Below are 14,555 nucleotides of genomic sequence, written 5' to 3' on the forward strand. Positions count from 1 at the left end.
TGAAGGAGGAGTTTGTTCCGAATATGTCCCTCCAGTGGGAGGAACCAATTGTTCACGCTAAGAAGTGCTGACAGTCGAAGACTACGAGGAGCAAACTGCTCGGGCCGAGTACCAATGGTTGAAGAGTCGACTGTGAGAAAGTCAACTATGAGAGTTGACTAGGTGAGTCAATAGAAAGGAGATCCAGGTCGAAGACGTGACTGACTAATCCGGACGGCTGGACAATCAACACTAGGGTCGACTGATGGCTACTTATTATTATAGATAATAATAGTAGTGTTGTGTAGTAATGGCTACATTTGTAAATAGCCCATACAAGGTATAAGTATAAATACACTTAGGGCAAGTAGTGTTCGCAGAGAATGAGTGATGCAGAACTGTGTGTGATCCTTTGTTGTAGAGAACGATAGAGAAGTGTGAGAACAGGAAGAGAGTCTGTGTGAGCGGTGTCGTGAAAATCCGTCAATATGTGCGGATCGTGAGACGGAACCGCCGGGATTCTGGACTAGAAGGATTTAGAGCAACATGTACAACACAAGCAAGTTTTAAGCATAAGATAAGTGAGAGAGACAAATCATTAGTTTATAACAAAAGAAAATCAATTTTTTGTAATTTCAGAATCGTGTTACAATAGGTTGGATATGGAAATGAGAGATTAATTTTTCAAAGAAAGGAACCAACAACCATGCAAGGAGTGGTCCGATATGAATACGAGAGATAATTTTTGACAAGAAAGATCAAGTAAACAAAGCTAGGAGTTTGATATCAATATGTGAGATAATTTGTTTCTTAAATCCGAGAGGGAAGAAGAAAAGATGAGGGAAAAAAAAAACTAGGAGGGAAAAAAATGAGACATATATCGAGCTCCTCATTGATCCTCCTCCCCAATGTTACTTTGCATCCCCACTTTTAGTTGGATGGCCTCTAGTTTTAGTTGCATGGCCTCTGCTTTTAGTTGCATGCTTCCATTTTTAGATGCATGCCTTTTACTTTTAGTTGCATGGCCTTGGCTTTTGGTTGCATGCGATTGTCCGTATAATTCGGCCAAATGACACAATCATCCATAAAGTTTAGCCCGTACGCAATCCGTACATGTGTCGCAACCAAACCGTAGACGCGTCCGCGTGCAAAAGTCTTGACCGCGTAGTAGTGTACGCATCCACGGATGCGCGCATCCCGACCGCACCGTAGTGTACGCATCCACGCATGCGCGCGTCCCGACCGCGCCGTAGTGTACGCATCCACGCATGCGTACACACGCGTCCGTCCGAAACGTGTACACATCCACGCACAAAAGTCTCGACCGCGCCGTAGTGTACGCATCCACGCATGCGCACACACGCGTCCGTCCGAAACATCCACGTATACGCGTGTGCGCACACACGCGTTCGCACGCTCGTCTGCACATACGCGTCCATCTGAAACGTGCACGCGTACATCTGTAGACGTCCATGCGTGCGTACATCCGAAAACAACCATGCACACGTGCGTACGCTCGAAACGTTTCGTGCATACAAGCATATGCCCGAAGCATGCACACCACATAGTGTAGCCGAAGTCACCTTGAACATTCTATGCTTCACACATTGATAGAATGAATATGTTTTGGTTTCCCTTATATATTTTGGGTTCCAATGTTGTCCTATCTATGTGGGATATCTCATAGTTTTGTCTTGTCTTTTCTTTTTTCTTCAAACTTCACACTCACATAACTTGATACTTGTTTATCCATTTTATGCGTAGTAAAATACGATATGAAGCTCTTGAACACATCTATCTTTCCAAATCCATATATTAAACTAATCGTAAATAATTATTTTACTAGTTTTCATATCGTGTGTGAAAAACCACACGACAGCGGTGCCATAGCCGTTTTTTGTAAGAGCTCTACATGGTGGATACACTCCACAGAGAGAGTGTTGTACTCTAATCCCGTCCTTGTATATCCACTATATATAGTGAAGCTCTATTCTCCATGGTTTTCTCCCGCTTTAGGGTTTCCACGTAAAATCTGTGCACATTGTCTTCTCTGTTTCCAAACTGTGTATTTCAGATCATTCCATGATTGTGGATTGACGATTCATTTCTCAACAAGTTGAACATCATTTTCTGTGTTGTCAAGTTCATTCGTAAATGGTTCAGGTTTGTACAATGAGGCCAATTCGTCAAAGACTACATCCTGACTCACACGAACCTTCCGAGTAGAGGGGTTGAAGCATTTGTACCCCTTTTTCTATCGTGAGTAACCTACGTGGATATATTTCTCCGACTTGGGGATCTAGCTTTTGCCGTGTTGAGATACAAGCTCAACATGAGATAAACGGCTAAAGGCCGATAGGCCGGTCGGCTGAAGAAGCCGACAACAGAGTCGACTAATGAGAGTCGGTTGAAGAAACTGACAATTGAGTCGACTAATGAGAATTGGCTGAAGACGCGAACATCTGGTCGACCGAGGGATAGGTCTATTGGATGTTAGTCCCTATATTCCTATTAATAGTAATAGGAATATCTTTAGGAGTTTGTGTCAAATGTTCTTTATGAGCATTCAAGTACTGACAGTACTTGTGCCAGTCCTTTTGAGGTCTTGTATAAATAGTGCTCACGGAGCACATTTTGATGAGCAGAGTGTTGTTATTTTGAATTAAGTTTTGTTGTCTGCCCTTTCTGTCTCTGTCTCTCAATTTTACTATGTATTTTTCCATTCTCTATGTTTACTTAATTGTTGCCAGAGTTCAGCTCAATTGATTGTGTGTGTGTGCAAGCTTCCACATCTTATTTTCTACATGGTATTAGAGCACGAGGATTAGAAGAATCCTCTATAGATGAGAAAGTGAATCAACACAGAGACGAAGAGTTTTCTTCCAAACAACAGGAACATTAACAAGAACTTGTAGTCGATGCTCCTTGTAGAGGAGAACCACACGGGTGCGTCAACAAGCACGCACGCTGACAACAAGATGATGTTCACAGAGGCGGATCAACCTTGTGGTCGTGGTGGATGAGGTGGGTCAGCATGCAATGGAGGATGTTGACAAGAAGAAAACCAGAGGCACATAGGAAGTGCCGACAGTAGTGGAGTCTCCACGAGTAGGGGGGGTCAAGGTGGTTCCGGTAGCCGGCAAAACAAGGCCACCGATTGCTAGTATTGTGGTCAAAAGGGCAATAAGGAGAGCGAGTGTTGGAAGAAACTAACTCATTTGGACAAAGTTGGATCAAGCAAAGCCGACTTCGAGAGACGACCAAGTTCACACTCGTCGAGGGCTCAATGTGAGCCAAAATGGGCCATGCCTTCGTAATGAAGCAAAAGCCAATTCGATGAAGATGAGCACCTCAAAGCCGAATGAGGTATGGTATGTGGATTCCGGAGCTTCGAACCACATGATGAACTATAAGGACTGGTTCTCGACTCTAGAGAAGCCGGAACAACTAGGGGTTTTCGAAACCGGGGACAATATCCCTCATCCCATCAAACACATCCGAGACATACCTTTGAGCCATGTTGGCCAAAAAGGGATAATGAGGAACGTCTTGCATGTATCGACAATCACCAAGAACCTAGTGTCAGTCGGATAGATAGTTGACCAAGGTATGCAAGTTTGGTTTACTTATCATGGGTGCTTCATTGAAGAGGAAGGAAAAATCATCGCACAAGGGCACTGAGAAGGGATGATGTTTATATCGAGACAAACAACGTCGAGACCGCTATCATGAATATCCATGTGTACATGTCAGATCGGCAAGACCACGAGAGTCTTGGAGTAGGGGGTCGGAGGAAGAGATGCTAGTAAGCTTGCAGTGGCTATCTATTTCATTTTCTGGAGTGCTTATTGAGTGCACGAGCTTGTAGAACCTATAACCGATCCGGCACTACCCCCAGATTCCGAAAAATGAGCACACGGGGCTCTGCTACATAGTGAGTAAACGCGACATAGAGGAGGGAAGAGCGACACCTCTGGACACCACATACAAGATACAAACGTTGACACCACAGAGAGAGAGAGAGAGAGAGAGAGAGGAGAGAGGAGAACGGATACAACAATACCAATAACGAATTAAGACTGAAAGAAAGGAGACGACCCCTGACCGGCGAGCAGAGCTTTGAGCTCAACTAACACACCCATAGACTGATGAGCCTCGAGTCGGGAGCACACGGGCTTCCTACGCGAGCAGAGGTGTCACTCTCCCAACTGACTACACAGAGCAAGAACTAGAACATCGAGAGCACAAACCGACAACACCTTCCCCTCCAAAATGATGAATCCCTCTAACAGTCGCCTTCCCTCCCTTTTATAGCTCCAAGGAGAGGGAAGGTCGACGTTACATCAGGCTATTATCACAACGGTGTTTCTATCAGAGATCCTCCACCAGGATTTCTTCCCATCACTCATTGTTATTCCCTCTTTTTGTGGGATAATAAAAGTACCTATTAATTACGCTTTCATGTAGCTATTAATACTCCCTTTATTTAGTACATTTGTTTACAAAGGGGACTTTCATTTGCAAATGTGCACGTCCCCGTTTCCACGTAACCGATGGACCTTTCTCCTAATGGCCGGAATCCTCCACAACATCCACCCCCACCAAACCACACATCCTCCGTCATGTGGCAAGTAGTGCTGCAATGGATTATTCTTGATTGACCTTTACTCGTCCTGCTCCGATCCGTCGCCTATTTGGTCCTCCTCCGACTCCTCGTTTGCACCAACATCCTCTTCCTAATTAGGGTCCTCTATTTCCAGATCTGGTTCTACCTCCTCTCGCTTCTTGAAGACCTTGATCAATTTTCCCGCCACCGGCATGGCCATCCTCGTCTCATTCAGCTCCGCAAGATAATACGTGGCATTGTCGTTGGCACTCGTCACCACATACAGCCCGAACCACTGTCTTGCGAACTTCTACATCGTCTTGTGTTGGTTGTCGAGGTTGTTGTCATAGACCAACACCTTGTTGTCTTCTTCTATCTTGCTTGGTCGAAGTCGGTGCATCCGATCGAACCATTCCTTGTTCTTCATTCTCATCTCTTGTACCTTCTCCCTCACTCATTCCAGGTCCTTTGACCTTCTCTCAAGTTGTGGAATCCACGGGACCAGCAGCTCTGCCTGGCTCATCTTGTCCGTTCAATCGACTGTCATCCACGAGGTGATCGTCCTCTCTAGTGGCATGGTCGGATTCTGTCCAAACATGAGCTCGACCGGCATATCCCTTGTTACCGAACTATGCATAGTTCTATTGTTCTGTCAATAGTCGACAGACAGAATAGGTCAAACGTCTTACTACCGAGAACATTCTATCAATATGATTGTGGTTGGAGAGATGGGTTGTGTTGACACTCACTCAGAGCTTGATATAAAACAATGGAGACTGAAAACCTAATTACTTAGAACTAGAACATACAATCCTGATTGACAGTTAGTATAACATAATCGGTGTAGTAGAGAATATTTCAAACATTGGACACAATAAATAAGTAGAACAGTAAATGTGGAACAATAAAAGTAGAACATTCGACACAGTTAACATAGTAAATGATAGAACATTCAACGAAGAAATACTCCAACTACAAAAAGCTATATTAAAACCAGACTGAATGATGATGATACAATGCTCTCGGGCCCTTTTTATAGGCGACCTGAGAGTCTTTTCCAAGATTGTACAATTGTCTATTCGGCAAGAACCTATAGTTATACTAAAACTATCCTATTTCTTAAATTACTATATTTTTATACTCGGCTAAAATTACATTTTCAAATCTGTCTTTCATACTGTCCGACTTCGAGACTCTGACTCTGACGTGTCAACCTTTATCCTTCAAGTAGCCGACTGGCTAACAAGTTTGATTGACCCACAACGCATATGACAGGAGTCGTGGCCAATTTCTGACTCGTCCATCACATGCTCACACAATCACCTTCACAATCAGTCTATATCCTCGCTCGCCCTTCCCATTTGCCGTTGGGTTGTATGCTAATGTGAGGGAGATTTTGACCCCTAGTCAGTCGAACAGCTACGTAGCTTCGGATGGTCACGTCCTCGATTAGGAAACGGCATATGGACGCGGTCGTCTTGTTCGTCAAGGCTCGTCCTTCCACCTGGTTCGTCAGTTCTTCCCTTGCCAGCACTAGGTACCTCATCTGGCCTACCCCTTTCGACATTGTCACCAAATCGACCGTCCACTTGAAGTGAGTGGCTGACGGGAAGGTCCGGTGTAGCTCGTTGTGGTGTGTCATCCTGAAATGTACCTAGCAGCTTTCACATGTCGTCACGAAGTGCTGCATGTCATTGTACATCCCTGGCCACCAGTAGCTTTCCATGAGCTTCTCGAATGTGGCCCATGTTCCTCGATGTCTAGATTAGGGACTCTCTTGAATTTCAACTAGTAGTAACGACTAGTCCTCTTTCCGATTCACCACTCGGAGTGATGTGTCATTCCACTTCTTTGGATGTTGCCATATTAACCCGTCCTTCAGGAAGAACTTGTACGCCTTCTTTTGGATCTGACTGACCTCGTCCTTTAGGAAGAACTTGTACGCCTTCTTCCGGATTCGACTAACCTCGTCCTTCATCAATGTTACATCTGTCGTCATCGTGATCAGGAACCTCCCGATAAGAAGCCACTCTCCTTCATAGTTGTCCTCGTTGAGCATGTGCAGGATCGGAGTGCTTCATCCATTTATCAATAGTCGAGTTGAATAGAAGATGTCAACTCTGACTTCCTCATTCTCTGATACCATGTCGTCTTCTCCTTCATACCTTGTGCTTCATAACATATCGGCCATGGTATTATCATTCCATGAAATGTGTTGTATTTCTGGATTCAGGGACTTAATATACACGATCCACCTGAGCATCACCAGATTCAGAGTCACGCATCCGAAAATCATTCCAAGGATGAGTAGATAATTTGCCTTGATTACACCTCCGCCCCAATTAGATAGTCCTTATCAGCCTTTACCGTCGAAACGATACCCTAGAGCTCCTGTTTTCCTTGGGAGCATCCTCGTCGCCGCTCACTCAATAACTTCGCCCTGAACCATATGGAGAATCGTGCACGACCTTCATCATCCTGGTTAATCACCCATCTGATTCTGGTCAAACTCGTGTTGACCGTCACATAAATCAGGGACTCCTTCCCATAAACTATCATCCAAAGAGTTGGTGTCGTTGTCAACATCCCGTTGTCGTGTCAATTTTCACACACGATATTAAACTTAATAAAACAATTATTTAAGATTAGCTTAATGTATTCATATAGATAGGTGTCTTCAAGAGTGTCATAGCGTATTTTACTACGCATGAAACGGATAAACAAGTATCAAGTTATGTGAGTGTAAAGTTTGAAGAAGAAGAAAGACAAGACAAAACTATGAGAGATCCCACATAGATAGGACAACATTGGAACCCAGGATATATAAGGGAAACCAAAACATATTCATTCTATCAATGTGTGGAGCACAACAAGTTCAAGGTGACTTGGGCTACATTGTGTGGTGTGCACGCTTCGGGTATACGCGCGTATGCACGTCCGTGTTAACGCTTTGGGTGTATGCGTGTGTGTATGGCCACGTGGACGTTTTCGGACGTACGCGTGTGTGCGGCCGAGCGCGCGGATGCGTACACTACGCAGTCGGGACTTTTGCGCGTGGACACGTCTACAGTTTGGTTGCGACGCACGTACGGATTGCGCACGGGCTAAACTTTATGGATGATTGGGTCATTTGGCCAAATTATACGGACGATCACAAGCAACTAAAAGCAAGCCCATGCAACTAAAAGTAAAAGGCATGCAACTAAAAATGGAAGCATGGAACTAAAAGTAGAGGCCATGCAACTAAAAGTGGACATGCAAAGTAACTTTGGGGACCTGGGATCAACAAGGAGCTCGATATATGTCCCATTTGTTTCATCTAGTTTTTTTCTTCTTCCCTCTCGGATTCGAGAAACAAATTATCTCACATATTGATATCAAACTCCTAGCTTTGTTTTACTCGATCTTTCTTGTCAAAAAGTATCTCTCATATTCATATCGGACCACTCCTTGCATGGTTGTTGGCTCCTTTCTTTGAAAAAGTAATCTCTTATTTCCATACCCAACCCATTGTAACACGATTCTGAAATTATAAAGAATCGATTTTCTTTGCAATAAACTAATGATTTGTCTCTCCCACTTGTCTTATGCTTAAAACTTGCTTGTGTTGTACGTGTTGCACTAAATCCTTCTAGTCCAGAACCTCGGCGGTTCCGTCTCACGATCCACACATAGTGACGGATTTTCACGACATAATTAAGTGATGAACACGACGTGAAAGAGGCGGTAGGAAGGATATCAAGTGCAACAATGGCTTCAACAAGCGGAACTCAAGGAGAGGAATTAACAAAAGGCATGGTGTTTGTAGTGGAATACATGCTGAAGGTGAGAGACTGAGAAGCTTTAATCAGCAAAGCTATTGATCGTACAATTGAGATAGCTGGATGATTTGGTGGCAAGAACATCACGGATTTTCTTGCTACCTATCGGAACAAGATGCAACAAAGGGAAACCAATGATCTCAAACAAATTTCTAGCTTCAAACGTGTGGTGGAACCAAGGATCCGCGAGCGCATCATGGAGATCCAAAACGAGCATGCAACTTGGGTAGAGTTCAAAAAGGCGCTTCTCGCTGAATACATGCTTGAAGACACATCATGGATGACTCGACATACACTAATGTCTTGGATCGAGAAGAAAGGGAAGAATATGTGTGCGTCTGGAGTATATGCCGAATTTGATCAGAAGTATAACCGACTTCCGAGTGTTGATCAACGAGTTCTCGATGGAGATAAAGTCCTACTATTCCTGAAGGCAGTGGATGCGAAAGATTCGCGTGAATTGGGTAACTTTTTGGAGGATGAAACACAACCAAATGGCTTGGTAGCAGACTAGGCAGCGGTGAAGAAGGCTTGTAGCCATCTTGATAAATGTCGACAATGGCAAGAGGAAACTGATATGGAGAATCCACAATCGTGGAGGAGGAAGGCGCCTATGATGATCGAGCCTAGCAAGCCGATCAACAATTTCGACAAGAAAGCGATGGAAGAATCCATAATCGAAGAGCTCTCCAAGAAGTTTGAAGTGGTATCGTTGGCCAACTTAGGTCGACGTGGGCCCAAGGGAAAAGAAGCGTATAGATGTGTGTGGTGCGACAGCTTCGAGCACTCGCGAAGGGAGTGCACTGACTTGCAAGATGTGATTCGCAAGAATGTCGTCTATTTGGACGGCAACATGATCCACTCGAGTGAGACCCGAAAGCCACTACGAGTGAACTTTGGAAGAGGCAGGCTGAAAAAGATCGTGGAAGAGGAAGATGCAAGGCATTTGGAAGCCATGCACTACGCTGCATTGGCAGGAATACGAGTCGGAAGAGAGAATCTAAAGACAATCAAGCCAGGAGTTGGGTTTAGGCCAACGGTATTTGAGTGTGAAAAGAAAGGAAAATTAGATTTAGAGGATCTAAAACATGCTGATCAGAATGTGCGACGAGTTACCGGATGGTCGGATCCAGTCGACGATAACACAAGCTTTGCGGAGGTTGTGTGTGACAACTATGAAGCTCTTGTTGAAGAGAAGAGGAAAAGAACTGGTGAAGAAGATGGCACATCAAAGCATCATAATACAAGGAATGCAGGGAAAGAAGGACAAGCCCAACCTACGCCACGAAAAGAGATAGGAGAAACAAGCATGAAGCCCGGTGGATCGAGCCAACCTTCTCGGATGGAAGTCGATGAATCTGTGAAGAAAGGAAAGGAACGAGTGGCACTGACTTACAAGCTAAGGTCGGACATAGAACAAACAACCAACTTGCGAAAGGTCCTTGAGGAGAAGGTTTTAGACAGCCATGTCGACCTTACTTTGAGAGAGCTACTTGGGATCGCTAAGAAGGAGTTCCACGATATTATCGTGGACTTGATTAAGCAGAAGCGGCAACAATCGGATGAAGAAGAGGTGAAAACAAGTGCCATAACCATGGCAAGATCCAAAGAGGAGGAGGAAGAAGAAGTGATGGCGGACAACCATTACTCTCGGCCTCATTGGGCAAGAGCGACAACGGAGACGCCGGTGAAGATCGGAGAGAAGAAGGAGACCGTGGTAGCCTTGATTGACCATGGTTCAAAGATCAACCTCATGTCGACCGAATTCTACAAGAAAGGAAGATGGCCGATCAACGCAAACCATGGATGGAAGATACGAGCGGCAACGAAGGCCATGGAAGACTTGTACAGAGCTTGCCCCAACGTTAAAGTCACAATTGGAGATGTGGAGATGGATCAACACTTCTTCGTGCAAGACTCGGCTTCACATCCCGTCATCCTAGGGCAACCATATATCACATCGTCCCAAATGGAGACTAAGGTGTTCGATAATGGAGCGGCCTTCGCACGAGTCAAGCGCCTTGACAATCAAAGATATGTTCAATTCCCTACGGTGCGCGCTAATCACGAAAGGAACCGAGATAGCCTTGGAGGCGAATCCTCGGATTTTTAGAGCGGACTATTGAAGCGTGGGGCACAAATATTCCGAGCAATCATAAGTCCCCACAAGGAAGCGAAATAAGTGGATCGCAAGGAGAAGCAACATGTATGACACCTAGTGGTGTGCATGTAAACTAACACTACTCAACAAGAAGGACAAACGTCAAATACAAGACTTCGAGAAGATGCTGAAAGAAGAAAGCATAATCAAAGAAGAAGAATTCGTGTCTCACATTCTAGAGGAAGCCTCATTTAATGACACCATCGGCGAAATCGAGGAAGTCGTGGACTTGAGCTACCCTCATGATCAAAATGTGATTTCGGTTAACTCCGTCAACATGTACGCTATCATCGATGAATATTATCGAGGCATCTTGATGGAGGAAGCTGAAGTCAACACAAAATATAAAACGGTGGATAAGAAGATCAAGCCAATTGCGGTTCCGCTACCGGAAGATAGCTGGCAGAAGATGAACGAAGTTGCTAATGATCCGAGCTTAAGGGATCCAAAGGCAATAGGTCATGTCTTCACCAAAGAGACGAAAGGAAAGCTACAAGTTGGAAGGGAAGATTTCCTTCTCCCCGAAGAGGAGAGAATGTTCCGTGGAATGCTTGAGAGACATGGGAAATCCTTCGCCTTCTCTCCACAAGAGATCGGATGTGCCGGCCCGAAGATGATAGAGCCGATGGTGATTTTTACAGTGCCGCATGTACCTTGGAACCTCAAGCCGATACCGGTTCCAAGAGCTCACATTCCAAAGTTGATTGAGCTTCTAAAGGAAAAGGTTAGGATGGGAATACTTGAGCCATCCAATGCTCCCTACTCCAATATATGGTTTACGGTGCCGAAGAAGAATGGGTCCTTACACTTTATTCAAGATCTCCAACCCGTCAACAAGGTGACGATCCGAAATGCTGGAATTGGTCCAAGTGTGGATGAATTTGCCGAAGCCTTCGTGGGAAGATTGATCTATTCCATTGGTGATCTCTACTCGGGCTATGATCAATTTCAATTGGTCGTCGATAGTAGAGGCATAACGACAATGAGGATGCTGATTGGGTTGGTAAGGATGTGCACCTTACCCCAAGGTGCAACAAATTCAGTAGCCCACATGGTGAATGCCATGAACAAAGTGTTGAGGGATTGTATCCCTGATATCACAATGCCCTTCTTAGACGACATTCCAATCAAAGGATGCTTGGTGGAAGAAAAAGATGAATCGAAAGATAACGATGGTTGCCGAAGATTCGTCATTGAACATATAAAGGATAGCAAGAAGGTGTTGCAAAAGCTTGAGGATGCGAATCTCACGTTTTCAGGAGAGAAGTCTGCATTCGGTCAACCAGAAATATTGGTAGTAGGACACTTATGTGGGTCTTATGGCCAGAAGCCATCTCCATCCAAGGTGAACGCTATTCAAGAAATGAAAGAAGAATGTGTGTCTCAAACGGAGGTGCGAAGATTCTTGGGAGCATGTGCATTCTATCACATATGGATTCCACATTATGCCCATGTCATTGAACCATTGTATGAACTATTAAAGAAAAGGAAGAAGTTGAAATGGGAAGATGAGCATACCTACGTGATTCGAAAGCTAAAGAAACTATTATTGGAAGCTCCAGCACAGCGCAAAGCCGACTACACCGATGGTACCCCGATATATGTGATGGTGGATACGAGCCCAACCGGAATTGGATGGGTGATAAACCAAGAAGACAAAGAAAAGAATTGGTATGCAATCCGATTCGGTGCGAAGGTTTTAACCGAAAGACAAAGGAAGTATGCCCAAGTAAAGAGAGAGCTATGGGGAATAGTATTCGCGGTTAAAACCGACCGTGACTACCTCATAGGAACAGAGGTCATAATCGAAACCGACTATCTACCTACTCTCGGAATGATATCCGGTTGTGCTACACCGGATATTGCTATGCTGCGATGGATTTCCTATATCAAGTCCCTCAACCCCGAGATTTGGCATATAAATGGAAAGCGTAATGTGGTGGCCGATATGTTGTCAAGGGCGAGGTATGAGGGTGAAGAAGATTTGCACTCTGACGAAGAGGATGTTGGCCTAAACTTCTTTACGGTTTCTTGTGCTCGGGTGCTAGCAGTGTTCAAAGTAGAAGATTATGAGGGTGAATTCATCGAAATTGGCAAATACTTAAGCTCTCTTACAAAAGAGGAATCATGGTCAAAGGAAGACTTCTACCGAATTAGGAAGAAGGCCTACAAGTTCTTCCTCAAAGAAGGACATCTATGGAAGTTTCCGAAGAAGAAGAATGGAACTCCACTTCAAGTGGTGTGCAAGAAACAGGATCAACAAACACTAATTGCTGAATTTCATGATAGTGTGTGGGTAGGTCATCGTGGTATATGGGCAACATTTGCAAAGCTCAAGGAGAAGTATTGGTGGCCGAGTGTTTACAAAGATGTAGCAAGCTATGTTGAAACATGTGAGCAATGCCAATTATACTCGAATATTCAACATAGGGATGAACTTCATCCAACATATCCATTATCAATGCACTATAAGTGGTTGGTAGACATAGTGGTTATGCCAATGGGATTGGGGCAAATGAAATATCTCGTGCTAGCAAGAGAGGATCTCACCAACCAAGTAAAAGGATAGACGCTAAGGAATAAAACAACTTCGGTGGTTTGTAAGTTTCTCCTTGAAGATGTTATTTGTCGATACGGATGTGTCGGAAAAATAGTAGCCGATAGGGGAGAATTAGATGCGAATAGGCGTCAAATTATCGCTCACCATGGCATACAACCTGGACGCAAATGGGAAGGTGGAACGAGGACATAGTCCAATTGTAAAAGCTCTAGCAAAGGCTTGCGACGGCAAGATGGGAAATTGGCCACGATTACTACCTTATGCATTGTGGGCAGATAGAACTACACATAGCATGACTACGGGATATATGCCCGCCGAACTCATATTAGGACAAAAACCAAAAATGCCTATTGAGCAAAGTGTTGCTTCGTGGACATCTTTGCCATGGCAAGAGGAAATGAGTCGGGAAGACTTGCTAGACATGAGGATTCAACAATTAGAACGAAGGCCCGAAGATGTCGAGTTGGCAATAGAACGATTGCACCAAGCTCGATTGAAGAACAAGGAGAATTTTGATAGAAAGCATCTTCTTCGACAAAGAAAAATTGAAGAAGGAGATTGGGTTCTTGTCTATGATAGTAGTCTCGATAATCAATATAGCACTGCTCGAAAGTTTGCAAAACGATGGTTTGGCTCGTATATGGTCAAGAAAATAGGAAGCAATACAACCTATTTTTTAGCGGAGTTAGATGGAATTCGACTTGCTTTGCCAATTGCAGGGAAAAGAATCAAAATCGTTAAGAGAAGAGAGGCCCCAAATCTTGAGATCGAAGCTCTGGATGATATAGCCTCGAACATCGAGGTTGAAAAAGAGTAATTAAAAGAGGAACCTCACCACAATTGGCACATACCCGTGGATGTGCAGGTTTGGTGGGGGTGAATATCGTGTGGTTTTTCACACACGATATGAAAACTTAGTAAAACAATTATTTAAGATTAGCTTAATGTATTCATATAGATACGTGTCTTCAAAAGCTTCATAGCGTATTTTACTACGCATGAAACGGATAAACAAGTATCAAGTTATGTGAGTGTAAAGTTTGAAGAAGAAGAAAGACAAGACAAAACTGTGAGATATCCCACATAGATAGGACAACATTGGAACCCAGGATATATAAGGGAAACCAAAACATATTCATTTTATCAATGTGTGGAGCACAAAAAGTTCAAGGTGACTTGGGCTACATTGTGTGTTGTGCACGATTCGGGTGTACGCACATATGCACGACCGTGTTAATGTTTCAAGCGTACATCCATATGCACGGCCGTGTTAATGCTTCGGGCGTATGCGTGTATGTATGGCCGCGTGGACGTTTTCGGATGTACGCATGTGTGCGGACAAGCGCGCGCATGCGTGGATGCGTACACTACAGCACGGTTGGAACTTTTGTGCGCGGATGCGTACACTACGCGGTCGGGACTTATGCA

At 44.3% G+C, this 14,555-nt stretch overlaps 1 protein-coding gene across 1 annotated transcript; it reads left to right on the top strand.

Annotated features, from left to right (window-relative positions):
- Positions 1-13,272: 13,272 nt before the first annotated feature.
- LOC147865010 (uncharacterized) lies at positions 13,273-13,944 on the top strand. The gene has a single exon (XM_087318597.1). It carries the CDS (start codon positions 13,273-13,275, stop codon positions 13,942-13,944), a length of 672 nt encoding a protein of 223 aa, XP_087174723.1.
- The last annotated feature ends 611 nt before the right edge of the window (positions 13,945-14,555 follow it).

Source organism: Azolla caroliniana, unplaced genomic scaffold, assembly GCF_043228905.1.
Source record: "Azolla caroliniana isolate FFs.n. ecotype wild unplaced genomic scaffold, voAzoCaro1.0.p SCAF_4, whole genome shotgun sequence".
NCBI classification, from domain to species: domain Eukaryota; kingdom Viridiplantae; phylum Streptophyta; class Polypodiopsida; order Salviniales; family Salviniaceae; genus Azolla; species Azolla caroliniana.